Source organism: Pelophylax lessonae, assembly GCF_965119305.1.
Source record: "Pelophylax lessonae genome assembly, chromosome: 5".
NCBI classification, from domain to species: Eukaryota; Metazoa; Chordata; class Amphibia; order Anura; family Ranidae; genus Pelophylax; species Pelophylax lessonae.
Window position 1 is genome coordinate 34,970,771 of NC_138772.1, and position 27,942 is coordinate 34,998,712.

The window sequence follows — 27,942 nt, forward strand, 5'->3', positions numbered from 1 at the left end:
CAGCACTGTCAGTAAAAGTCCCCCATTGAAGTCAATGAGATTGCAACTGTGTGCCCAACAAAGCTATGCCTCCTGAATGCCTGTAAACCAGTTGTCGATCGTAGTCTGAAAAGTGATCCATCAGGGATCACTTTTCAGAGCCGTCAAAAATCCCACCCCACGTGAGCTAAGCCAATAATGTGAAAAGGAGCAAAGCCTGGTCACATGATGTGTCCATCAACACTGTGTTTACCAGCTGATAACAATATCCACTTTTAAAAAGACCCACAGTACAGTTTTACAAGATACTATAGTTTTGTTAATGGACATCCGCAACAACCTTCTAAAAATGAAGCTGCACTGCCACCTTGTGTTCAAAAATCATAATGACTTTTGGAAGCCAAACTGCAAGAGAAGAGAGAGAAGGGTGAATTTGATTGCAAAGTGTTATGTGGTAAGGAAAAGCCATCGTATTTATCCCTATTCAACACTGGAATTGTTGCACCCTTCTGAAGGTATGTACCTTCTTCTCTTCTGTAGATACTGAGAGACGCTATGCCATTACAAGCAGGGCAGCCATCAGAAATTCTGGGGACCCTCACACAGCTTTAGGCCTGGGCCCCTCCAGGCCTGACCCCCAACATTCCGCAGGGCCTGCCCTCTAGCCGTCCCACCGAATCCTTCAGTGAACCCACTTTTATTTTAACACTCTTACAACTTAATAAATGAAAATGAATCCAATCCAGCAAAGAGACATCCCCATATGTTTAGCAAAAAGACATCCCAATCCAGCAAAGTTACAGTCTCCTATATATTTAGCAAAGAGACATCCCAATTCAGTAAATAGACGGTCTCAAATATTCAGCAAAGAGACATCCTAATCTAACAAAGAAAGGCCTCATTTATTCAGCAAATAGACATCCCAATCAAACAAAGAAACGGCCTCCTATACTCAGCAAAGAGCGCAATCCAGCAAAGAGAAGGCCTAATTTATTCAGCAAATAGACATCCCATTCTAACAAAGAGATGGCTTCATATACTCAGCAAAGAGACATTCCAATTCAGTAAAGAGATCGCCTCAAATATTCAGTAAAGAGACATCCCAATCTAACAAAGAGACAACCTCATATACTTAGCAAAGAGACAGCGCAATCCAGCAAAGAGACATCCCAATTCAGTAAAGAGATGGCCTCAAATATTCAGCAAAGAGACATCCCAATCTAACAAAGAGACGGCCTCCTAGACTCAGCAAAGAGACAGTGCAATCCAGCAAAGAGACATCCCTTTGGCTGCATCAGCTTACTCTGCGGCTGCCCTGCTTTAGCAATTGCTATTTACTACAGCAGCCACAACTTGGTCTCGTTGGTTGTGGTCTGGGCAGCTGGGCCCCTCAGAACGTCCAGGCCCCCTACATGTGTATGGGCTGTCCCCCCCCCCCCTCCCTGACAGGGGCCCTAATTACAAGTACTGATAATGTCAAAAAGATGTGTGGACCTACTACAGTCAAACAATCAAAAAGTAGCCAACGGTTAGTGTGAGAACTTGCCTCTTTTATCCTACACCCTCCCCCACCCCACCCCTTCACTACGATGGCCTAACTTGCTAGTCAACAGGAATGCACTGGAAGTAGGAAAGGTCAGGTAAGAAGCGCCCTCCTGGAATTGAGGCAGCAAGTAGAGATCCTGCCATCGCATGTAGGCCCCTTTAGGCAACCTCAATGTTTTAATCATGACAAGCTTACTTCTCTGACAGGGGAGGAAGGGGTGAAGTTTGGTTACCCATTACCCCAAAATACTCTAAAATCTTACAATTAAAAAAAGTTAATGTCAAAAAGATGGGTGGACCTACTACAGTCAAACAATCAGTCCCAGTGTTGTAATAAAACATTGCTCTTCCAGCTCCTTGCAAGACAGAAAGCAGACTGTGTAAATATCCCATTCTCAATAAAATAAAAACTAGAGGTAATAGGACTACTTTTTGCATGCAACAGGCAGAAAGTTTGGCGTTTTCAGTCCTGTATATATAAATAAAATTTGCAGAGCTCTTTGTCCTATTAAAATTTTATGTACGTTCGTTCTGTGTGAATAGGGGGGAAATCAAATGCTAGGTTATTTTCTCTCCAGGCTAATTCATTCATTAAAAAGACTGCTTTATGGCCACTAGATGGAGCTAATCATCATAGTAAATAAGTATTTCCTAATACCATCAGTTCCATCTAGTGGCAACAATGCAGTATTTTCCTGTTATAAACGAACATTCAACCCTGAGAGAAAATAACCTAGTAACATTTGATTTTTGCCCCATTCACACAAAGCAAATGTACTTTTTTACAGGATGAATATCTCTGATATAAACACACTCTAAATGATGCCCTTTATTGGGTTTCAGGATGCCTTACAATTTTTTTTTAGGCTTTATACAAATAGTATGATTGATAACTCTACTACTTCCGTGCAAATGGGGGAGGATTTTGTTTGTTGCAAATTTTATGTTTCCTTACAAGTCTATGGGTCTGCAAAACCATCTTGAAGCAAGTCAAATGCAGGTCTTGAGGAGGTCACTGCAGGTCAAATGCATCTGTCAATGATTTTTGGATGATGATGCTGTACTCCAATAAAATTGATGTCCTTTTTTTCCCCATATAAATAGATCCCCATAAATTATATTAAAGATCCCCATATTAATAATCCCCATAAATAGAGCTTTCTTTCGGTGGTATTTGATCACCTCTGCAATTTTTTTTTTTTGCACTATAAACAAAAATAAGAGCAACAATTCTGAAAAAAAAAAATATATTTTTCACATTCTGCGATATAACATTCCCAAAAAAAAAACAGAAATGTAAAAATCAAAAGTTTTTAACATTTTAGGCCAATTTGTTTTCTGCTACATATTTTTAGTAAAAAAAATTGCAATAAGCGTATTTTGATTGGTTTGCGCAAAAGTTATTGCGTCTACAAACTATGTGAAAGATTTATGTCATTTTTATTGTTTTTTTTTTTTTTTTTGTTTTTACTAGTAATGGCGGCGATCTGCGATTTTTTTTTTTTTTTTTTTTTTTTTTTTTTTTTTGCGGGACTGCGACATTGCGGTGGACAGATCGGACCCCTAACTGACATTTTTGACACTTTTGGGGGGACCAGTGACATTACTACAGTAATCAGTGCTATAAATATGCACTGTTAGGGCTCTTTCACACGGGTGGTCCGATCAGATCCGCCTGTCAGTTTTTTAGGCGGATCTGATCGGATCCTCCATGCAGCTCTATGGGGCAGCGGATGTCAGCGGAGACACCTCCGCTGACACCCGCTGCCATCCGTATCCGATCCTGTCCGTGAAATCTGGACGGATGGAAACCCTATTTTTCCATCCGTTCAGTAATCGGATCGGAATGGATGAGAGCAGACAGGCGGTCCGCTCTCATCCGATCCTCCATAGAGGGCAGCAGGGGCTGAGACACCTCCCTCTCCGCTCTGCAAGCTGAGACGGAGCTGTCATCCGCCGGCTCAGCTGGGATGGCGGATCGATCCCCGCTGGGCAACACGGATCCGCCTACGGAGGCGGACCGTGTGAAAGAGCCTTTACTGTAATAATGACACTGGCAGGGAAGGGGTTAACACTGTGGGTGATCAAGGGGTTAAATGTAAGCCTAGGGGAGTGATTCTAACTGTGGAGGGGGGGGGGGGGCATGGCTTGTGAAATGATCACAGAGACTTGCAATCTTATATAGAAAGATCACAGGCGCTCTGTGATCATTCCAGGGAGAAGAATGTTCAGCTGTATTTACAACAGCTGACCGTCCTCTCTCAGCGGGGAGCGATCGCGGGTGTCAGGAGGCAATCGGAGCCGCCTGCCCCGTGCATCAGAGTCCCCGCTGCCGAGTGGGGGGCGGGAGCGCGCCACCGGCGGTGCGCTTGCCCCCTAGCTGCAGACGTACGACCGACGTATACCTACGTCGGCTTACACAGGAGGGGCTGCCTGCCACAGTACAACTGCGGCGGGCGGTCCTTAAGTGGTTAAAAAAAATTTCCTTTTTTCTTATTATTTTTTATTTTTCCTTTTCATTTTTTTTTCTTTATTAGTTTTTTCCCCTATTACAATCCCTTGCACACTTGTATAAAGTACTCAAAACCCATACTTGAGTAAAAGTACAAGTGCTCTATCAAAAAGTGACTTGAGTAGAAGTACTAAAGAATTCAACATTTTTTGTACTTAAGTATTGCAAGTAGTTTTTTTATTTAATTTTGCTACTCAAGTACTGAAAGTAAAAGTACAAGTACTGTGTTATGTAGTTATTAAAGAAAGAAGTCAAAAGTTTGAACATCATATTGTTTTATATTTCAAATGATTAACCTAAAGGACAATCACAATTCCTTTGGCTGTAACTTTTTGTAAACAAAAACAGATAAAGTATGTCCCTCCCTTCCCCCTTTAAAGCATCCCTCCTTCTCTTCCCTGCATGCTTTTTCTTCTCCACAGCTTGTTGGTGTGCAAAATCATATATAAACCAATGTGATATACAACAATATATTCCAATAATGAAATAAAGGAAGAGTGTATGAAATCAAAGTCAATAATAAGTCCATATATATAATGCCATAATACAATATATATGTGACAAAACAAGATGAATATATTTTCAAAGGTGCAGGAATCAAACAGGTGCTATTCCAAATAATAGGTGCTGACTCCTCCCACCACCTTGTGGATTTCCCCCTTACCCGGCGGATGAAGGTAAGTGCAAAATAATATCCAAATAGACTCTTCCAGTGAAACAAAACTGCAAAACCTGTGCTCTCAACTTCCAGTGAAAAAAGCAAAATCAGCCTCTTACCAGAAAAGAGGTCTATGTACGCTTGTGACTCTCCTTGGTTGGGGGAGGTTCTCTTTCCCCATAACAGCAGATATGTAGACCATTTTATTTATACATACAGTAGCATTTATTTTAGTATGCGCTGATTTACACATGACAGTATACACATTTTTTTGAACTTCATGAAACCTGCCATCTACTGTTCTGGCAGTGGTAATTTTTATAATAGTAACGAGTAACTATGCAGCACAAAAAAAAAAATATCGGAGTAGAAGTATTGAAATCTTTGAAAAAATGTAGTGAAGTAAAAGTGGAAGTAGGAGAAAAAAATTCTACTCTAGGAAAGTACAGAATCCGCCTTTCCGTACTTAAGTACAGTAGTGAAGTAGTTCTACTTAGTTACTATACATCTCTGATCCCTTGTAATAGAAATAAGGATAACGGGTCCTCTTTATGAGGAGATCTGGGGTCAATAAGATCCCAAATCTCTCCTCTACCTTAAAAAGCAGAAGATCCAAAAAAAAAAAAAAAAAAAAGATCTTTTGCTTACTTCCGCCCTAGACAGCTCTGGTCCTCCAAGATCATAAAGATGATTAAAGATGATCTGGTCTCTGGTAACCTCTATGGCCAGCTGCACGAACCGTCCGGTCGTTTCCTGGGCACGCTGATAAAAAAGGGTAAGCCCAAGAAAAACCGATGGGATGGGGGGGGGGGGGGACGCTGGGATGTCAGAAACAGCCTTGATCAATCCTTGCTGTATGCTCTAGATCCGATGTCCCTTCCACAAACTCCACTCAGTATAATGGCCACATGCAAGGTAAAATGACTACAATAGTGAAGTACTGTAAAACTCAACTTTATTGTAAAAGAGAATTGCACTCACATATGTAGGAAAAGATAAGGCTTCCATATAACAATCAACAGCGGTCAGGCAGGAATCCTCACACGAATAGCCTCCCGGGTTGACTCCACGCCAACCCCGATACTTCCGGGCGGGTCCTCTACCGTACCACGTGGTGTCGGATGCGTCGTCTGGTCACGCCAGATAAAAAAAACCCTGGTAAACCACTTGCAAGCCACAAGGTATATATATATGTATTGTGGTTGACACTCCTAGTGCAGCAATCCTAAAGTTGTACAAGGGATGTCCTTTTCAGCACAATAGAGTAATATGTAATTTATTAAAACTCCAAGTACAGTAAACATAAAGAGATACTAGGGATGCCTTTTTCAATACAATAAGGTAATTAGTAATTACCCATTAAAAATTCTAATGCAATAAACCTAAAGAGATACTAGGGATGCCTTATGCCACACACAAATCACCTCAGTTTGATGGCAGGCTTTCTGCAGATATCTGGTGAAGGCAGTGAGTGAGTGCGGGTGATAAAGATTTTAGGATATGCTGTCTACAAACTGAATGTCAATTCAAGAAGATTAAATTGTCTTTGGTAGATATTGAAAATCAAATGTAATGTGTTTGTAGCACCCTACAAGGTAGGTGCTAGGTAAAGTATAGTGGGCCTTGGCTGCCTAACAGCAGGGCCATGATTTTCAGCTGGGCTGTTATGTCTCCCAGCTTTTGAGACTGGGGAGTCTCCCCACTGTGCTCCATGAGAGGGTTCTCATTGGGCAGTGGAGGAAACCCAATCAGTGGCGCATTCAGGCTTGTATCTACCCCAGAAGGCAGATTCTGCTGCACAGGATTCTGGGAGTGGGCATAAGTTTGAGGGGAGCACATGACGCAGCGTCTTTGGCAGGAAGCAGAGTCCCAGGAAAGAGATTACGGCTGTCTCTCCTCCTGTCAGAAGGATCGGGTGTCTTGGGCGGCTTGCCTGAGAGAGCTGAGCTGAGCTTCAGAGAGGATCCGGTATGCCGAGGACCAGCTGAGTTGAGGGGGTCCAGTTTCAGGAAAACATTCCAAGTTCGAGAGTACTGTAAACTGCCCCTGGGGGTCTGCCTAGCTGAGAGGGGACCGCTCCGGTGAAGGTCCAAGGGATCCAGGAGCTAACTAGCGGTATAGGGGGTGCCTAGTGAGAGGACCTTGAAGTGTCAAAGGGGTGCCTAGTGAGAGGACCCCTGAATGTGTAAAGGGGGCGCCAGCGGTTGTGCCCTGAAGAGTTAAGTGTGCAGTGTAAAGAATTAGGGGTTGCAGCAGTCTCCGCAGTTACAAGGAGCTACCTCAGTCAGTGAATCGCTGGAGGGAGTTGTTCACAGGACTTGAGCTAAACTCAGTGTCAAGAGTCAAGTCTTACTACAGTCCAGGATCTTTTGAGTTAACCAGAGGGTTAAAAGCGAAGTTCTAGCACAGTCCAGCAAGACGGCATTTTTCAAGCGCCAGCAAGCGTTGGTCGGCATTCAGCTGGCGTCAAGACAGCGTTAACAGGCATTTTTTCTGCAAAGTGTCCCAGTCGTACCTAGTTGAGCCAGAGGAGTATCCTACTCATTCCCTTCTCCAATCCCTATGATCAAAAAACAAAACAAAGATGCCGGAATGGTCATTGTCTCCAATCTCACACTTGGGTATTCAGCTTAAATGGGCTGAAGGTGTTACCGATAACAATGGCAGACCCACATCAGGCCCAATGCCTGAAAAACCTGCTACATGTTTAAAAGAAAATAAAATTGGACGTGTTTCAGCATCACTTCTTGAACTTCCCTTTATCAGCAGATCGCTGTCAGGTTTGGCTTTATGGCTAGCAAATCAAAACTCCTGATGTCAGATTTGGGATATTTCTGCCTATGTGTTTGTGTAAGGATCCCTGACATGTATTGCTTCTCATGATACATCTGCAATAAAGCAAATGTTATTAGACTATTTCCTGTGCTGGATGAATGTTTTTCATTGATTTAAAAATGGAAAATACTGTATTCGGACACTAGGTGGCGTTAAGTCCCATAAGAATTTCTAGTGATACTTATCGCCTTCTAATGGCCAAATGCAGTATTTTTCCAATTTTAAATCAATTAAAAACATTCACCCAGCACAAGAAATGCCTAATATATTCATTTTATTTGCCCAATATTTTATTTGCCCAAATGTACATGCACTTTCATTGGACAAACTACTATGCAAACTTTTTATAAATACACCCCAAAATGTAAGTGAATGTATTTGATTCACCCGGTGATCCTAAATAGAAGTTAATTGTAAATAATGGCCAGGTTATATGGGCATTTATAGCTAACCCTATAGGTAATAATTACAGTGCCGTAGTTACACTGCGATATGCGATCTGATCTGGGGGTGTCGTTAACTTTGAATTGACACCCCCAGCGTATCGCATATGGCAGTGTGAACTGCCTGTGCTGCGGATGCGATGCGGGAACACGCAGTATATTCGCAGCGTTCCCTCATCGCATAAATGTGAACCGGGACTAAGTTCATCTTTTCATTTATGCATGGCCTCCACTCCCCAGATGTACCTGCAGTTTATATATTTGTATATACTTTCTTTTATTATTAAAGCTGAAATCCAGGTATGTATGTATTCATGCATAGTTACAATTGGATGTTACCAATGTAGGTATAAATTACACTCACCGACCACTTTATTAGGTACCCCTGTTAAATTGCTTGGTAACACAAATTGCTAATTAGCCAATCACATGGCAGCAACTCAATGCATTTAATCATCTAGACGTAGTGAAGATAACTTGGTGAAGTTCAAACTGAACATCAGAATGGGGAAGAAAGGGGATTAATGTGACTTTGAAAGTGGCATGGTTGTTGGTGCCAGACAGGCTGGTCTGAATATTTCAAAAACTGCTGATCTACTGGGATTTTCACACACAACCATCTCTCGGGTTTACATAGAATGGCCCGAAAAAGAGAAAATATCCAGTGAGCGGCAGTTGTGTGGAGGAAAGTGCCTTGTGGAGGTCAGAGTAGAATGGACAGACTGGTTCCAGATGATATAAAGGCAACAGTAACTCAAATAACCACTTGATACAACCAAGGTATGCAGAATACCATCTCTGAATGCACAACACATCTAACCGTGAAGCAGATGGGCTACAGCAGCAGAACACCACATCGGGTGCCACTCCTGTCAGCTAAGAACAGGAAACTGAGGCTACAATTCGCACAGGCTCACCAAAATCGGACAGTATAAGATTGGAAAAACGTTGTCTGGTCTGATGAGTCTAGGTTTCAGCTGCGACATTTGGATGGTAGGGTCAGAATTTGGCGTAAACAACATGGATGCACCTTTCAGATGTGATGGAACCGGAGATTCGCATCATGGATATTTTCTTGGCACACTTTGAGCCCCTCAGTACCAAAGGATCATCGTTTAAACGCCAGGGCCTACCTGAGTATTGTTGCTGACCATGTCCATCCCTTTTATGACTACAGTGTCCCCATCTTCTGATGGCTCCTTCCAGCAGGATAATGCACCATGTCACAAAGCTCCAATCATCTCACCACTGGTTTCTTCACCATGACAATGAGGTCACTGTACTCCAATGGCCTCAACACTCACCAGGTCTCAATCCAACTTCTCTTAGGTACCCCTCTTGTGAGGGATTTCCCATTTCTTTCTATTTTTGTATATGTCCTAGTTGTAGAAGTACCCGGTCCTACTGGACAGTGCGGTAATTGCATTACTAGATCCACCATTCCCCTAATTATCTGTGTTGAATGGAAAGAGGATCCCATGAGTTTTTTTATGTTTAGTTTCTCAATACTAGGGATGATCGAACTTTTGAAAAGTTTGGTTCGGCCAGAACACCCGAACTTCCCGAAAGTTCGGGTCCGGATTCCAGAACCCCATTGAAATCAATGGGACCTGAACTTCGGTAATCAAAAAACACCATTTTGAAGCCCACAAAACCCAATAAATGCCCCTAAAAAGGGCATAGGGTTCTGGATCATGCCCCAGGGACTATGAATCAGGCAAAAAAAAGTTCTTAAAAATTGTCGTTTTTGATAGAGAGCCAATTATTGAAAAAATTATTGAAAAAAAAAAAGATTTCTTTGGATTTAGTGTCTGGGGGGTCTAAAAAGTGTATCTGTGAAGTTTCAGCTCTGTAGCATGTCCAGAACCAGAAAAAAAAGTTAATTTTTCTTAGAATTTTTAGTAGCGCAGGGATGGGGTTTCCGCTCCTTTCACACCTGGGCGTTTTTGTTGCAGGCGTTTATTGGCCATTTTTTGGGCGTCTTTGGAGGCAGGCATGACATCTTAACTTCTGTATAGGGGTATATATACACACACATATAGGTGTGAAAGGAGTGGAAACCCCATCCCTGCGCTACTGAAATTATGTCAGTAGCGCAGGGATGGGGTTCCGCTCCTTTCACACCTATATGTGTGTGTGTGTATATATACCCCTATACAGAAGTTCAGATGTCATGCCTGCCTCCAAACACGTCCACAAAAAAGCCCAATAAACGCCTGAAACAACAACGCCCAGGTGTGAAAGGAGCGGAACCCCATCCCTGCGCTACTAAAAATTCTAAGAAAAATTATCTTTTTTTTTCTGGCGGTCACCCTGACATGGATGAGTTCGGTCATCCTGGCATAGCAGTCAGAGTCAGTTCACCCTAAACTACATTACGGTCACCCTGACACCTAACACTTTCCCTACAGAAACTAGATTATTGAATCTAACTATAGTGGTATATAGTACCCTAACTACACTGCATATCCCTTTCCTCACACTAATAATTGCTAAATGACACTGGAGCAGCAGGAGTAACAGAACTGCTTCCACTCTATTCCACAGCCCCTGTATTACAGTGCTAGAGATTTGGCGGGGCTATGTTATATACTGGGGGGCGTATTCACTACTGATTGGCCTCTGGACCCCCTAGTCACTCCAATCACATTCCTAGCAGACTACTGCCCCCTCAATTGGCTTTTACTGACGTTTCTGGTCCAATCACGGGCTTTTAAAGCCCAGTTCCTGTCCCATTGCATTTTGGGTGGTTCTGGTTGCCGAATTCCGAACTTTTACTGCAAAAAGTTCGGAATTCGGCCGAATTTCGAACAGCCGATGTTCGGGTCGAACCGATGGTCGACCCAAACCGTTCGCTCATCCCTACTCAATACAATAGGGCACCTCTGGAACGTGGTGGAGCTGAAGATTGGCATCATGGATGTGCAGCCAACAAATCTGGAGCAACCTCATGATGCTATCATGTAACTATGGACCAAAATCTCTGAGGGATGTTTCCAACACCTTGTAGAATCTATGCCACGAAGAATGAAGGCAGTTCTGAAGGCAAAAGGGGGTCCAACATGGTACTAACAAGGTGTACCTAATAAAGTGGCCGATGAGGGTAAATACACACCTGAACTCATCAAACCTTCCTTTGTTTTTGATGATGCCTTATAGAGGTTATTTCCTTCAAAATAATCACCCTGCACTCTGGTGATCTTTGATCTCTCCCTTGTTTTTCCGGTAGATCTCCACCTCTCCAGGGTTGCCTATCCCTGCTTTAAATGTTACAAGATAACCAGTATGTATCTTTCAACCTTCGAGCTCCAGCGAGTCCTGGACGGTTCCCGGGAAACAATAGCCCCATACAATTTGAAGGTATTATTTTTCACTGGGACCAGCCCAGCCCCGTCCATCCCGGCTTCATACACTAGGCTCTTTTAGAGCTTTTCTTTATTTTACTGACATGCGATCCGCGGAGAGGGAAAGGGGGTGGCTCTGATCGGCCATGAGAACAGAACAAGTAACAAAGTTTCCCAGTTCCACCTGTTTTCGGTTTTCCAGGGAACTATTTCCCTGTTGCCGTGGTGACACAAAGTGCAGGTCACCTGTTCAACGTTCGACTATAAAACCCTTATCTCAGCGGGGATAAAGCAGCCAGGACGTAGCCTCAGACTCTTCCCAGGGTAAGTCATTCCTTTATTTTCTCCCCTTTTATCTGTAATGTAGCTTATATTTAGGGTATAATGGGGTAACTCCACCCAAAACTAATTTTTTGTAACTTTTTGGGTGACTTCTTACATTTCCCAGAGAATCCAGTTGAGATCCTGATCACATCTCCCTGCTCCACCAAATGTGTGGAGGCACAGAAATCTGACCAATGGAATCTGTAGGTAGTCAGAGGGAGATACAATTGGCCAGTGTCCATGTAAATTGAAATGCCACCGTTGGGTGGAGTTGACCTGACAAATATGATAACTTCGGGCAGGGAAAAATTTGGCTGTATAAATAGTCATTTAGAACTTGCCTCCGTAATCTGTGCTTCTACAAGTTTATTGAACCCTTCTATAACCCTTCTATAAATGTCCAAAGGGTAAAACCAGCCTGTGATGGTTGTATTGATTTTTACAGTCGACTTTTAGCATTCAAGTAAATGGTTAAAGCTGAGTCTACACCCCCCCCCCTTCCTCCACGAAAAAATTAAAATTCAGCAGCTACAAATACTGTACACATACTGTAGCTGCTGACTTTTAATATTAGGACACTTACCTGTCCAGGGATCCCGCAATGTCAGCACCGCAGTTGATTTTTGGATCAGCTCTCGGGTGCTGCCGTTTGTGGTAAGTGAAGCCGGCAGGAGGGGCGGCTGCCCTGGGCACTGTGGTATCATGTGAGGTGAGGGGGCACCACAAAGAGGTTGGAGGAAGGGGATTTGTGTTGGGAGGGGTCATTTGGGGTGGGGGGGGGGGGTAGCAGGGAATAAGAATTGTTCTAGCAGGGGAAATTTCATGAGGTGTGGTAGGAGTGGTGATTTGAGGGTATTTATGTTAGGAGGGGGGATGGGGGAAGAAGATTTGTGATAGGAGCGGAAATTTGGGGGGGAGGTTGAGGTAGAAAAGGTAATATGGCAGGGGGTTACTAGGAGGGGATATTTTTTGGGTTGGGGGATTCGTGCTAGTAGTGATGATCGGGGGGGATTTGTGCTAGGAGGAGAAATTTTTTTTTTGGGGGGGGGGGGGTTGGGAAGAATTTGTGCTGGGGGTGGATTTGGAGTGGGGGATTTGTGCCAGGGGGGGATTAGTACAAGTAGAGATGATCGGGGGGGGGGGATTTGTGCTAGAAGGAGAAATTTGGGGGGGGGGGGATTTTTACTAGCAGGGATGATTGGGGATATTTGTGCTAGGAGGGAAAATTTGGGGGGGGGGGGGTTTATTGGGAAGAATTTGTGCTGCGGGTGGATTTGGAGCGGGGGATTTGTGCCAGGAGGAGAAATTTTGGGGAGGGGATTTGTGCTAGCAAGGATGATCGGGGGGATTTGTGCTAGGAGGAGAAATTTGGGGGGGGATTTGTGCTAGCAGGGATGATTGGGGATATTTGTGCTAGGAGGGAAAATTTGGGACGGGGGGTTGGGAATAATTTGTGCTGGGGGTGGATTTGGAGTGGGGGGAGATGATTTGTGCTGAGAGGGGAAATTTGAGGGGTAGAGGATTTGTACTAGGAGGGTGGATTTTTTTTCAGGGAGGGTGGATTCGTGCTCGGGGCATATGGGGAAAGAGAGGATTTGGGGAGGTTGGAGGGTCAAAGATTTGTGCTGGGAGGGTGGATTTGTACTGGGAGAGGGGGATTTTATGATTAGGGGGTAAGCATGCAGATTAGTGCTTAATATTTTTTTTTTTTTGGGGGGGGGGGGGAATTTTTGCTGATACATAATGCTTATACATCTTGAAAGGGGCACAATTTGAGATGTTCGCCCTGGGCTCTAGATGACCTTGTCCCAGCACTGGCCGGCAGTAAAGCCTTTTGACTTCACAGCAAATCCCCTTCTGTGCATGCGCGAAGATCGCTGTGCTTTCTAACTGGCCCGGCGGTGGAGGAAGGAGGAGGGGGGGGGCAAACTTCCAAGGAATCTCACTGCGGCGGGGTCTAACGTAAATTGGGATGGGTACCTGTCAAATACAGATACCTGTTCCCCATTCCCCCCTGAAAGGTGCCAAATGTGGCATCGGAGGGGGTAGGTGAATCCCACCTGTAGGGGATTCACCCAGACAGTCCGGGTTTTGAATCATGTGTCTGGGTTTCGGGTGGACTGAGACCTGGACACATTATTCAGACTGGGCTTTGGCTCCCCAAGTAACCAAGATAGTTACACAGAAATCTGTTGCCATCCGGGAGTTTCGGGCGGCTGTCTGGGGGCAGATTCAGCATCACTGGGGGGCAGGGTGATGATGTCAGCAAGAGCAATTTGGCCACACCCACTGTTCGCTGTGGCACGCTATGAGCACCGCATTACTACTCTCCTTGGGACACCCAAAGGTGTCCTAGGCCACTATAGTGTTCGGGTTTGGCTTGAAGAAAAGGTGGCAACCACAGGAGGGGGGGAAGAAAGCCGATAAGCGGAGCTTCCACTTTAACTCCAAAAGTGCTGCCCCACCTCTGCCGGAGCTTTGGTGGTTCCCAGGCTCTCCCTTTCCTCCAGGAGTCGATGCCCATGGTAGACTAGTGTAAAATGTATAGCTTTAGGAGTTCAGGGACCATTCATTCCCCAAACCCTTCTGTGACTAATGAACCTGCAAGTGATTTGTATTGCATTACTTTTGGATTCAGTGATGTCATTCCTCAGCTACTATATCCAAAGAAGCAGCTAACCGAGTATCATCTGAGCTTGATTAGCTGCAGGGTAGAAATTGTCTAACAGACTCCTGATATCTCCATAAAGAGAACCTAAAACCTGCCCGATGCTATCACATAGGGGACTTCTGATGGCAATAATAATGAACCTGGAAGTGATATGTATTGCATTACTTCTGGGTTCAGAGCTGTCATTCCTCAGATACTGTAGCCAGAGAAGCAGCTAATCAAGCATTATCTGTGCCTGATTAGCTGGAGGGGAAACTTTGGGGGTCTAATAGGCTTCTGATGTCTATATAAAGAGGACATAAAACCTGCCCAATGCTATCACATAGGGGACTTCACATAGCAATAATAATGCACCTGGAAGTGATGTGTATTGCATTACTTCTGGGTTCAGAGCTGTCATTCCTGGGATACTATATCCAGAGAAGCAGCTAATCAAGCATTATCTGAGCTTGATTAGCTGCAGGGGAGAAATTGTCTAACAGACTCCTGATGTCTCCATAAAGGGAACCTAAATCCTGCCCGATGCTATCACATAGGGGACTTACGATGGCAAAATAAAATGCACCTGGAAGTTATGTGTATTATATTACTTTCGGGTTTCAAGCTGTCATTCCTTGGCTACTGTAGCCGGGGAAGCAGCTAATCAAGCATTATCTGAGTTTAGCTGCAGTGGAGAAATTGTCTAACAGACTCCTGATGTCTCCATAAAGAGAACCTAAAACCTGCCCAATGCTATCACATAGGGGACTTCTCATGGCCATAATAATGCACCTGGAAGGGATATGTATTGCATTACTTCTGGGTTCAGAGCTGTCATTCCTCGGATACTGTAGCCGGGGAAGCAGCTAATCAAGCATTATCTGTTCTTGATTAGCTGCAGAGGAGACATTGGGGGTCTATTAGACTCCTGATGTGTCCATAAAGAGGACCTGGCACCTTCCCGGTGCTATCACTTAGAGGACTTATGATGGCAATAAAGTTTAAATGAAGAAAAAACATTTTTAAAAATAAAATAGTGAAGATTAAAAGCACTCCTGTATTCACTCCAATGCAAAGGAGCATGTAGGGCGTGCACATGTACTGTTCAACAGAGGGAAAAAAACCTAAAAACAGAAAACGAATGCAGCCGCCACTAATAATTGGTAAGCTGCAATATAGTACATTTTTGGGTTTAAAACCACTTTAACTTTTCTAAAAGTCTTTGGCTGGTCACATAATGCCTTGAGGCCCTCTTCACCTCTTCTCCAGGGCCAGACAATTCTCAACGATCCAGGGAGCGGTTCTAACATGCCATCATTGCTTTTCTCTACAACATCACACAATGGATGCAGGGAGTCGGGAGCTGTGGTGACTCGGTGTCATGGGGAGGTCCCATGATGCTCTGCACTCGTCTTCATTCTTCTGGGTTAATAGATGCTGGGAACTCAACCTGGAAGAATGAGGACATAAAGGGGAGAAAAATCGCTTCAGGGGACAACTTTTTTTTATTTTTTTATTTTTTTTTAATATGCACTAACATACCCATCTATATCCTTTCTGTCGAAACAGTACTGTCACCTGCTGACTTGGCACCATTCACAGGCAGCTTAACTCGTCAATAAAACACAGACGTTGAGTCCAACTCAATTTTACTTCATCCATTTGCAGTATGGATGATGTGTTCCAGTCTTTTGACGAGTAAGAAGGCAATGACTTTCCTAAGAAATCAAAGTCCATCAAATGGTGACAAAATGATTTGAAGTGTTGTGAAATACAGGTGCTTGAGATAATCCAAAGAAAATGATATTAAGGTGATATAGGATCCCAACACCGGCTGCCAATCCTGCTTACCAAATGTGTGTATCTCTTAAGCATTAATTCAATGCAATGGCATGCAAAGTTCACCCTGGTGTGACCACACAATTGAGCCTCTTACCAGATGTCTCTGTTAACATGCGCTTCTGAGATATTTCCACTAGTTAAATTGGATCGTGGTATTGGTGTCCTCCTGAGTTGACCCCAGACTACCGGACTGATCACTCTTCGGATGATAAACCTCAATTGGTGGCTCCAGTGGATGACATGTAATAAAGGCAAATGGACCACCCGTAGTGCATTATCCTTGGTTTATTGATAAACATAAGGGAAGCGTACTTACAGGAGTCAGATCTTGAATATCGCATGCATACACGGAGCCTCTAGGTATCCCTTGTCCGGCTGCAGCACGGACACCTCGGATGACGTAGGTGGCGGCGCGACACGCCTCCTCTCCAACGCGTTTCCTCTGAAAAGACTTCTGCTGGGATAGGAGGGAGCCGGTGTTGGGATCCTATATCACCTTAATATCACTTTTCTTTGGATTATCTCAAGCACCTGTATTTCACAACACTTCAAATCATTTTGTCACCATTTGATGGACTTTGATTTTGTTTGGAACTATATATAATTATACATAATTTGTCAATTGGTTATTACACATGTTTGCTATTATGTATATATTTTGATATTTGGTCATTTCACCATATACACCAATTTTCGTATGAAGAGTCAATACAACAGTTTTGTTGAATATTGAATTTTTGTTTAGCGCACCAACCATTGTTCACATACCAATTTGCTAGGCACAGTTCCTTGGTTGCAGCTTTACACGTTATTAATTATCAGCGCACTTCCACCCAATTTTTAATGACTTTCCTAAGGCCTGTCTCTAGGAAGTACTAACTGGCTGAGAGAACATGGAAGAAACACGGAGGGTGTAGCTAGCTAGCGTCAGCTTAGTGTTGTCATCCCACAACGGGAAGTGCTGTTACTGGCAGGATGAAGGAAGAGTGATGGACAGGGTGATTTTGATCCCATAGAAGGAAAGTCCCTCCAAACATGAATTGGCATTGCTGGAAGATTGATCAAAGTAGTGGAAACTACAGCTCACAATTTCTAAATGCAAAATCATGCATTTAAGGAAAAAGAATCCTCTGAAAGGGAACAATATTAGCCATAACCACAGAGGAAAAGGATTTGGGGCTACCCATGTGGCCCAGTAGGGGAGAACATTAAAGCGGAGTTCCACCCTATTTTTGAAGTTTACACCATCAATACAATTAAAACATCCTTTAAAAGGATTTTTTGTTTCACTTACCTTATTTTTTCTGAAAACGAACTTACCTTCCTTCTACTTCCTCCTTATGCGGCTGCGGCCCCCGATGTCACTTCCTCCTTTGCATTGACTCCTGGGAGATGACCGTCATCAATCCCAGGAGTCAATGCGCCTGCACCGGTGTCCCTCTTCACTTCCGGTGCATGCGCGTCCTTCTCTGCTGAATGAATTGGAACAGCTTCTGGGCATGCGCGGAAGCAGCTGCGGGATGACGCGCCTTCCCCCGGAAGTGATGAGCATGGCCTTCTGGGACTCTGACATCCAGGAAGAGGGACGGGATGAGGGACGCTCTGGCTTCAGCTGCCCACACCGCAGATGGCATCGCTGGACAAGAAATTTTCAAGGTAAGTATTTCTTCTTACAGGTAAGCTAAACAGGGGACAGTTCAGAGGCTATCATTGCTTAAATACACTAGCCCTGACTGTCCTAGGGGTATGTTTTGTTAAAAGAAATTTTTTAGGGGGGGAACTCCGCTTTAATAGAATTCTAAAATGTATAACTAGAAGCATCACCAGCAGGAGGAAGGAGGTCCTGATTCCTCTATATAGATCTTTATATCACTAGAGGGGTCACCAACAGCAGGAAGGAGGTCCTGATACCTCCATATAGATCTAGATCCCAACAGGAGGAAGGAGGTCCTGATACCTCTATATAGATCTTTATATCACTAGAGGGATAACCAGCAGGAGGAAGGAGGTCCTGATTCCCCTATATAAATCTTTATATCACTAGAGGGATCCCAACAGGAGGAAAGGAGGTCCTGATACCTCTATATAGATCTTTATATCACTAGAGGGATCCCAAAAGGAGGAAGGAGGTCCTGATACCTCTATATAGATCTTTATATCACTAGAGGGATCCCAACAGGAGGAAAGGAGGTCCTGATACCTCTATATAGATCTTTATATCACTAGAGGGATCACCAGCAGGAGGAAGGAGGTCATGATTCCTCTATATAGATCTTTATATCACTAGAGGGACCACCAGCATGAGGAAGGAGGTCCTGATTCCTCTATATATGTAGCACCCTCCTAGGTAGGTGCTAGGTAAAAGCATCTTATGCTCCTTCTGCTTATCAGGAGAGCCTGATCTGTTAGGTTGCCTGTTGCATCTCTCCAGGTGTTATTCACTGGGTCTGAGGGAGTGTCCCCACTGCACCCAATGAGGGAGCTTGTTCGGACAGTGGAGGAAACTCAGCCAGTGACACATTGGCTTTTGTGGAAGTCCCAGTGGGAGGGCATTCTTGCAATTTATCCTGGGATTGCTGATAAAAGCTGAGGGGACATGTGACAGGGCATCTTTGGCGGGAAGCAGAGTCCCAGGAGGAGGCTGACGGCTGTCTCTCTCCTCCTGTTGCATGAGGAAGATAGTCATAGGCGGTCGGCCTAGTGAACCAGGTGTGGAGCTGAGCTGCAGAGGATCCAGTGGAGCAACTGGCAGAGTCTTCCGGGAAAAACAGTGTCCGTGAGTACCAGGAGACTTGCCAAAGGGTCTGCCCAGGAAGGGGGACCACTCCAGAGAAGTCAGAGGATCAAGTGGGTCAGCTCACACAGAGTGTTAGAGTAAAGGGGGTGCCGTGTAGAACCCTGAAGAATAGGGACAAAGAGGGTGCCAAGTAGGGCCCTGAAGAGTGATCTATAGTATAGTTACAGTTCATCTAATTCTTCTTCACTGCAGTGTCAAGGTGAAGCAGCGGCCTTGCCGCACTCAGCTATTTTCAGAAGTCCCAGCAATTGTTTATCGTTCATTCAGTTGGAGTATCCCACTCATCCCTTCCAAGCACTTTGAATATGCTATATTGTCGAGTTGTTTCTATGGGTAACCAGGGGAATCCACAACATGCAGCTCCCATTGGAGTAGTGCTACATTTGGGGGCTCGTCCGGGATGTCGCCCTAGGTTACCGGCCCGCTTGCTAATGGCAACGTCCGAAGAAAATCTTCAAAAAAGTAATTTTTGCTCCAGAGACTGTGTTCTAATGCTCAATACAAGTGTGAGGCCTGCTCTACAGGAGATAGGGAGAGCGGGATGAAGAGAAAATTGCACAATGATGCTATAAATTTTAATGGTACCGTACCAAAAGTCCTACAAATAAAGTTTAAAATATGAATAAAGCTTTTATTGTGGCAATAGCTGTGCCAGGGCCTGGCTCTGACATTCGGGTCACAGCTCACCGGCTCTCCAGGCCTTTTGATTTAGGGAGATCTATTTTAAAGTATATGTAACACCAATTGTCATGTCACGTTTGTCTTTTTTACTATTGCCACAATAAAAGCTTTATTCATATTTTAAACTTTATTTGTATGACTTTTGGTACGGTACCATTAAAATCCCCACAGCCTTCTCCCTTTTCTTCTATATTTTTCTCTTTCTTTCTTTGCTTTCTTTGGCTTTCTTTTTCTTTTTTCTTTTTTCCTTTATTCTATTTCTTCTCGTGGCTTTCATAGCTTCTGCTTTTAACTCCTTTCTTTTGGACGGTACAGTCCTATATGATTATGCCATTTCCTATTGGGATGTAGGTACCCTGAATATTTACTTCCAACGCAATCAACCTCTTTGAAAAAGGAAATGTGGGTGGAGACGTGGCTCGCACACAGCCAATCAGGAGTGAGAAAGGAAGTCTATAAACTACTTCCGCCTTTGGGTGTGGCTGAGAGGGAGACACGTGTGCAGAGGAGCAAGATGGAGAGTGCCGGAGCAAGTCGGAGCGCATCAGCGATCGATCCACATGTTGGTGGAGAACCTGCTGGGCAGACCGGAGAGCCGAAGACATCCACCCTGTGGGATACAGGGGTGCGGATGTTGCCCGACGGAAGACTGGTGTTATGCAGCGGAGGAGGCGTGGAACATTTGGGCCTGGTATGTACCCAGTGTTTGAATGTGACGATGTGGGTGCAGGCGTGGAGCCAGTGATGGCATTGCGGCCATCTGCTGCTGCGGGCGGAGAGAAGTGAAGGTTGGCCCAAGAAGTTGTGTGTGTCGTGGGAGACCGGAGTCACTCGGGCCCTGTCGGCTTTGGAATCGGGGCCTCTCCAGGATGGTGGGAGAGGAGTGCTGAGAGTAATGATGCAGCTGGAGGCCATGCAACCTGTCGGTGGTCCAGTATGCTCATGGAAGGAGACCCGAATGTCAGAGCCAGGATGCATGCAGGTAGTGAGGGCCGGGGAGTGGCCACCTGGTGCATTGAAAGCTGCAGCAGCAGAGACAAAGTCTGCTCCCATTAAACTTGAGGAGAAAAGATGGCCAGCAGTGACCAGGGCAACTAAAGTGAGTGTAAGCAGTGAGGAAGAAGTCGGGGTCATCAATGTGGGGTCTCCTAGTTTCCAGAATCAGTTTTGGTCCTTAGAAGAAGGAATCGATGTCTGGAGATCTGAAGATGAAACTGAGTGGGACTGGGGATCTGAGGAGCGGAGCAGTCCACCTTGTCCTGATGTGCTAGAGACACCAGATGAAGAGACTATGGACTCTGTGGTGCGGGGAGAGCGTGCCAAGAGTCTGGGGTTCTGTGAGGCCTATGCCATTCGGGTCCCAGATTTAACCCCACCCAAGAACTTTGCCTGGACTCGGGACCAAAATGAGACCTATGACTCTTTGATCAGGCGGGTAGAGACGCCATTTTATCCAGCTGGGAGAGGGAAGCGGAAAACCCTTCCCAGGTTCTCAAGCATTCAGCGGTGGCTGCAGAAGGAAGTTGCTATAGAATACGGGTATGATTACCCTTATACTCCACGGGAGGTCATGTTAGAGATCGAGGCAAAAAGAGAGTCCTGGTGTGACGAAGCCATATGGGACTTCCTGTTTTGTCCCAAAGCCATACCGAAATTCCTCCAGGGCGGATCTCTGGAAGAACTTTTTGTCGGTCAAGACCCAGTGGAACCATGGGCGGTCCATCTACCTGGACCGAGTAGAGGTCCGCCGCCCAGACGGATCGGGCCAGGCCTGGTCAATCTGCGACAAGGATGAAAATGGTAAGTTAGTAAGGATTCCCCATCCCGACTTTTACTTTTGAAGAGAACTTTCAAAACTTAAATATGGCTGGCTAGCCTGTTCCGAACTGAACCAAGCGGGAAAAAAAAACTTTCTTCAAGTTCAGATGCTTTTGGGGCATATGTCCCCATTCCACTACCCCTTCCCCTTCTATCTTTGCAGAAGGAATTGGGAAGACTAAAAGGCGCTAACAAGCCAATGGACTCAAATTTAGAGGGTTAACCCTCTCAGGAGAACTTTTGAAAGGGATCTTTCGAGTTGAATTTTCATAGATCTTTTGGGCCATCGGGCCGGAGTCACGGATTACAAAAAAGAAGAATTTCTAACTCTAAGTTCCAGATGGACTACTTGGGCCAATGGGCCAGACCTGGAACTTTAAGGACGGCTGCTTAGGAAGAAGTGGGCAGCATACCAAGAGTTTGGTGGGGGATACCCTGGTGTCATCAGGGGCCCCTGAAGAGACTCTTTTCTCCTCCATGGGACTGTTGGGATGCTCAGGCTCCAGCAACCGACCTCCTGTGAAAAGAACCAAAGTGGATTATTGTAGATAGTCAGTGACAGGGCTCAGGACCACCTTGGAGGAGTGGACTGATGGTCGGGTCAAGACTACAGGAAGAGTTGACAAATATTTAGTCAGGGTTGTAGGATGAGAAGGTCGTCCCTGTGGGGAGGGTCTTCTAATCACTTTGAAGTTCAGATAGTGATTGTGCCACTGTATACTTATGAAGTGCCTAACCTTTTTCTTCTCTTTTCAGGTGGTACCAACTTTAGTGATAGCCAGTCAGGGTGTCATATCTACTCACCAGAGCAGGCTTTGCTTGGTGGGGGGTGCATTGCTATAAATGCACCTAAATTGTACAATATTGTGTGTGTGTGTGTGTGTGTGTGTGTGTATATATATATATATATATATATATATATATATATATAAAGTCGGGCTGAATTATTAAAAATCACCCTAATGACCAGTGACAGAAAATGCTACATGTATGGTTGGTAAACATATATCAATAGTGCAATAATAAAGGAGCTTGTATATTGAAAGCAGCAAGTCCAGAAAGTCCCTGTGTATATATAAATATAGTCCTTGAATAGATATAAATCGGGGAGAAGACCACTGGCTGTACAAACTTCTTACCAGAATATATATCATCAAATGCCCAATTCAAACGGTGTATTCCTTTCACAGCAGGACCAATTGGGATACTCCTTTGGACCAGGAAAATCAGCTCACTCGGCCAAAAATCATGAAAAATAAAATGACAGATCCCATAGCATAATACTGTATATAAATGGTAAATATGCGCCCGTGTGCAATTCCTCTAGGAAGGTGCTGACAAAGAAACCTCCACCAAATCTAGGCTGGTGCCAGGAGAATTTTCAGGCAAAAAAGGGGGGGAGAAAAGTAAAAGGAGAGTTGTAGGCCTTCTCCCATAAGTACAACCTGCTTACCAGATTTGTAAAGATTCATGCAAGTGATATCATAGGTGACCGACAGGATAACAGTCTGGTGAACACACTTGAAAGCACCACCACCGACACCACTACCGCTTACCAGAAGCATATAAAATTGAGCCCAAAATCAGTCATCCGATTCCAAAGTTGGTCTGATGCCAGGTAGCTCCAAAAGATTGACCTCAAAAGGTCCAATTATGTTATGTGGAAACAACAAAGGAATGCCCCATAGTGTAAAACCATCAAAACATTTATTAGGATATAAAGAGAGCAACTTACACAAGTAAAAGAATCAAGAGCGTCTGTGTTAATGAGCCGCCGGCTGGCCGAATCCTCCGCCCGTCCTCAACTCGTAGTGGTGACGTCAGCACGCCACGACCCACGACCGACGTACGTTTCGTCCAATCAGACGTTTTCAAGGTATATATATATATATATATATATATATATATATATATATATATATATATATATATATATATATATATATATATATATTTTTTTTATATATATTTTCACTTAAATTGATTGTACATTCGTTCATTCCCTTTTCCCCCTTTCCATGTTTGTGGTATACTCCACTGGGTCTGAGGGAGTGTCCCCACTGCATCCAATGAGGGAGCTTGTTGGACAGTGGAGGAAACCCAGCCAGTGACACATTGGCTTTTGTGGGAGTCCCAGTGGGAGGGCATTCTTTCAATGCATCCTGGGATTGCTGATAAAAGCTGAGGGGACATGTGACAGGGCGTCTTTGGCAGGAAGCAAAGTCCCAGGAGGAGGCTGACGGCTGTCTCTCCTCCTGTTGCATGAGGAAGGTGGTCATAAGCGGTCGGCCTAGTGAACCAGGTGTGGAGCTGAGCTGCAGAGGATCCAGTGAAGCTGACAGGGGAGTGGCTGGCAGTGTCTTCCGGGAAAAAACGTTTCCGTGAGTACCAGGAGACTTGCCAAAGGGTCTGCCCAGAAAGGGGGACCACTCCAGAGAAGTCAGAGGATCAAGGGGGTCAGCGCACACAGTGTTACAGTAAAGGGGGTGCCGTGTAGAGCCCTGAAGAGTAGGAACAAAGGGGGGACAAAGAGTGATCTACAGTATAGTACAGTTCATCTAATTCTTCTTCACTGCAGTGTCAAGGTGAAGCAGCGGCCTTGCCTCACTCAGCTATTTTCAGAAGTCCCAGCAATTGTGCATAGTTAATTCAGTTGGAGTATCTCACTCATTCCTTCTCCTATCCAAGTTCTCAAAATAAAACAAAAACCAAAACCCCTAGACTGTTTTCTGACTGAGCCAAGCACTTTGAATATGCTATTTTGTCGAGTTGTTGCTATGGGTAACCCAGGGGAATCCACAACCAGAAGCTCCCATGGGAGTAGTGCTACATATAGATCTTTATATCATTAGAAGCATCACCAGCAGGAGGAAGGAGGCCCTGATTCCTCTATATAGATCTTTATATCACTAGAGGGGTCACCAGCAGGAGGAAGGAGGTCCTGATTCCTCTATATAGATATTTATATCACTAGAGGGATCATCAGCAGGAGGAAGGAGGTCCTGATTCCTCTATATAGATCTTTAGATCACTAGAGGGATCAGTAACAGGAGGAAGGAGGTCTTGATTCCCCTATAAAGATCCTATAAAGATCTTTAGTGAGTGTGTCCAGCTCCAGAGACCTTACCTACAAAAAGATATTAAGATGTCCAGAGACGGGAAACAAAAAATAATGAAAAATCTGGCTGATAAAACATGTCAGGAGAAACCTAACACGTTCAGTCTGGAGGAAAAAAGGGAAATGGGGGAACATGACTGAAACCTTTAAATACATGAGGGAGGTGTGTGAATAAGCTTCAGAAGGGCAAAAAGATTAAGAACACGGGGACTTGAGCTCAACCTAGAAGAAAAGTTAAAAAACGAATGTAGCACTGCCCCCTTGAGGGCTGCTGGTTTTTCACACTTTTAGATTCCCCTGAGTTACCCGTAGCAACTGCATGTAGAATCTTAACACTTTTCTTTCTTGGCTCAGTCAATGAACAGTCTAGGGCAGGGGTTAGCAGACTTTTCAAACAAAGGGCCAGCTTATTGTCCTTCACACTTTAGGAGGGCCAGATTGTGGCCAGCGGGGGCAGAAAATGTTGCAGGCCCGGCATCAGTGAGAATAAATATGGCCTCATGGTAGGTGGCCAATAGGAGGAGTAGTGCCTCTATTAGTAGGAGGAATAGTATTCCATCATTGGTATCGGTGGAGGAAATAATACCCTAATGTTGGTTTTAGTGGGAGAAATAGTGCCTCATATCAGTTTGAGGCATAATGCCCCAAGGGCCAGATAAAGGCTAGCAAAGGGCCACATCTGCCCATGGACCACAGTTTGAAGACCCCTGGTCTAGGGGTTGTTGTTTTTGATATTGGGATGGGAGAAGGGATGAGTGGGATACTCCAACACTTGAACTATTTACAATGCTGAGGACTTCTATCTGAGAATGCAGCCAGGCCGCAGCTTCATCCTGCCACTAGATGAATTTGAGATGATGTTCCTTTTAGAACTTATCTTCAGGGCACACACCTAGAACCCCCTTTTTTAGCCACCAGCTGACACCCGTCCACTGACTATTCTACTCTGGAGTGGCCCCCTTCCTGGTCAGGCCCTCAGGCACGACCCTCTGTACTCGCGATACTGCTTTCTAGGTTCTCCAGTGCCTCCACTCCTTCAGTCAGCTCTCCGGGACCTCTGGGTTCAGCTCCACACTTCTGGCTCACCAGGCCAGGCCAACTGCCTGTGACCATACACCAACCACTGCAGAAGAGGAGGCAGCCGAAACCCTCCTTCCGGGATTCTGCTCACCAGCCAAAGACCTTGAGCACATGTGCTCCTGGCATTTTATACTACACCCCACAATGCACCGAGACAACCAATCTGTGCCAATCCCTGGGGCTGTATCAAAGCCTGTGTACTCATTGGCCAGGTTTCCTCCACAACCCAATGTGCCTCCCCATTGGATCAGTGGGGACACTCTCTCAGACCAAATTAATCACACACTGAGCACATTGAACAGACTTAACTTACAGATCCTACTCCCTGTTAAGCAGAGAGAATCTAGAATTTACCTGCATAGTTGCCAACATTTGAAAAAAAATTTCCAGGGACACTTTGCAGCTCAGCGATCAATTACTTACCACACCCACTTCCCTGAAGCTCCGCCCACTCCACATAATTAACCTCTGCCTACTTATCAGATTATAGGGTCTACTCAATAAAGAGAGAATTATAGGAAATTAAAAAGGGAATTTTAAACTTAAGCCCAAAGTAGCATAGTTGGAATAATTCTCCCATTCAGCTGCACTACTTCTGCCTAAAGTTTAAAATTCTCATCACAATTCCCTGCAATTCTAAAGTGTCAAATGTGTTCAGGTGTGACCATACAAAAAATGTAATATGTAAATATAAATAAAGTGTAAATAAGTACATCGAGTGAGTGCAAAGTGTAAATAAGTACATTGCTGGGACAATATAAATTACCCGGGACAGGCTCCTATTTGCTGGGACTGTCCCTGCAAAAACGGGACAGTTAGCAAGTATGTACCTGCTGCTCCTCTGATAGGCAGACAGAGCCAGAAACTATACTCACTCTCTAGCACCTACCTAGGAGGGTGCGGCACTAACCTTAGAAATTATTATTTTATCAAGAGAGTAGTTGATGCTTGGAGAAAACTTCCAGCTGAGGCAGTCAGTCCACGGTAAGTGGATTTAAACATACTTGGGATAAACCTAGATCTATACTTGAACAAAAAGGTTCATATATTTAAAAAAAAAAAAAAAAAAAAAAGGTCAGACTCTGTTGACCGGTTAGTCTTTCTCCTGTCATTCATTTTTCAGTATCTAAATAAAGGACAGTTGGACATGACTTTGCTGCTGGACTTTGCTCTGTCTAGATAGAGGATGCATTACATGATCAGCTTATGCTGTGTATTAATTGCAGATAGAAGTAAAACTAAAGGCAAAACTTTTTTTTAGCTTTGGAAAGAATGGAGAGGGATCAGAGTCTTTGCCGGTTTTTTATTGTTGCCTGTGCCCCCGTTTTACCTTTAGTTCTACTTTAAGATCCATAAAATATTCTTTGTTTCGTGAGAAAAAGGGAGTGCCGGTATGTGAGGCTCGGCATGGTGAAGGCCATTTATGATGCTGGGCTGGGGATAAGTAGAAAACAAAACGGAGTTTACCAAATAGCACAACTACCACACCTGGTGAAGGGACGTGATCCAGAAACACGTAAGTGGAGGTCCTCCCAGCAGGGCTGCTAATAGAAATAACGGGGCCCCATTCAGCCTACCTGGAAGGGCCCCCCCCCCCCCCCCCGAATTTATCAAGACAATATTTTCACTAAAAATACACTAAAATCATTATTAGCAGACACAAACCTAACAGGGAACCTGTGTGAATCAGCCCTTTTTAATTATTTTTTAAAATTTTTTTTTTTTAATATAACTCTTTTTTTTTTAAATGTAAAAAATGTTTACAATTATTTTTTTTACAATGTTTAAAAAATATTTTACAGGACAGGGAAGCCAGCAGCGCTGCGGGGGTGGGCCTCGCAGTGAAAGAGGGGCACACGGGAAGGGGGGGGGGGGTCAGAAGCAGGCAGAACAGGGAGGGGGATCGGTGTCCTAGAAGCAATTTGATGCCCTGTGTCTGTGTCTCTCCCTTCAGCAGCTGAAAGCTGGCAGGAGGGGGAGAAACTAGCTTTCAGCTGCTGCAGAGAGCCGCACAGGGCTTCCCTCTGTAATTGCCCCTCCTCTCGACCGCACTGATTCCCCATGCTGTTGGGGCCCCCTTGTGTGCCTGGGCCCCTAAAGGAGGACTGGTGCCCCCCCATCAGTCGCTCTGCCTCCCAGGATACAATCTCTGTCTTTTTTTTTCTGTCACTGTTTCGGGGCAAGTTGCACCTTTTTCAATGGTCTGACTTCCTGTCCATGCCACAAATTTACACCTTTGCTTTCATCTCTTGTTCTGCTGACTACTTAGTGAATCCAGCAACTGCAGACATGACCTGGCTTTCTTGGGAGGGCTTC

The 27,942-nt window shown here is 44.6% G+C and overlaps 1 protein-coding gene across 1 annotated transcript in view; it reads left to right on the forward strand.

The window, feature by feature from the left end:
• Nucleotides 1–11,202: 11,202 nt before the first annotated feature.
• LOC309556418 (uncharacterized protein) overlaps nt 11,203–27,942 on the forward strand; it is a gene marked incomplete at its 3' end in the record, with an annotated part of 185,571 nt that continues 168,831 nt past the window's right edge. The window contains exon 1 of the mRNA XM_082258884.1: nt 11,203–11,332. Coding sequence (XP_082115010.1) covers nt 11,239–11,332 — 94 coding nt within the window. The 5' untranslated portion in view covers nt 11,203–11,238. The remainder of the gene's footprint in view (nt 11,333–27,942) is intronic.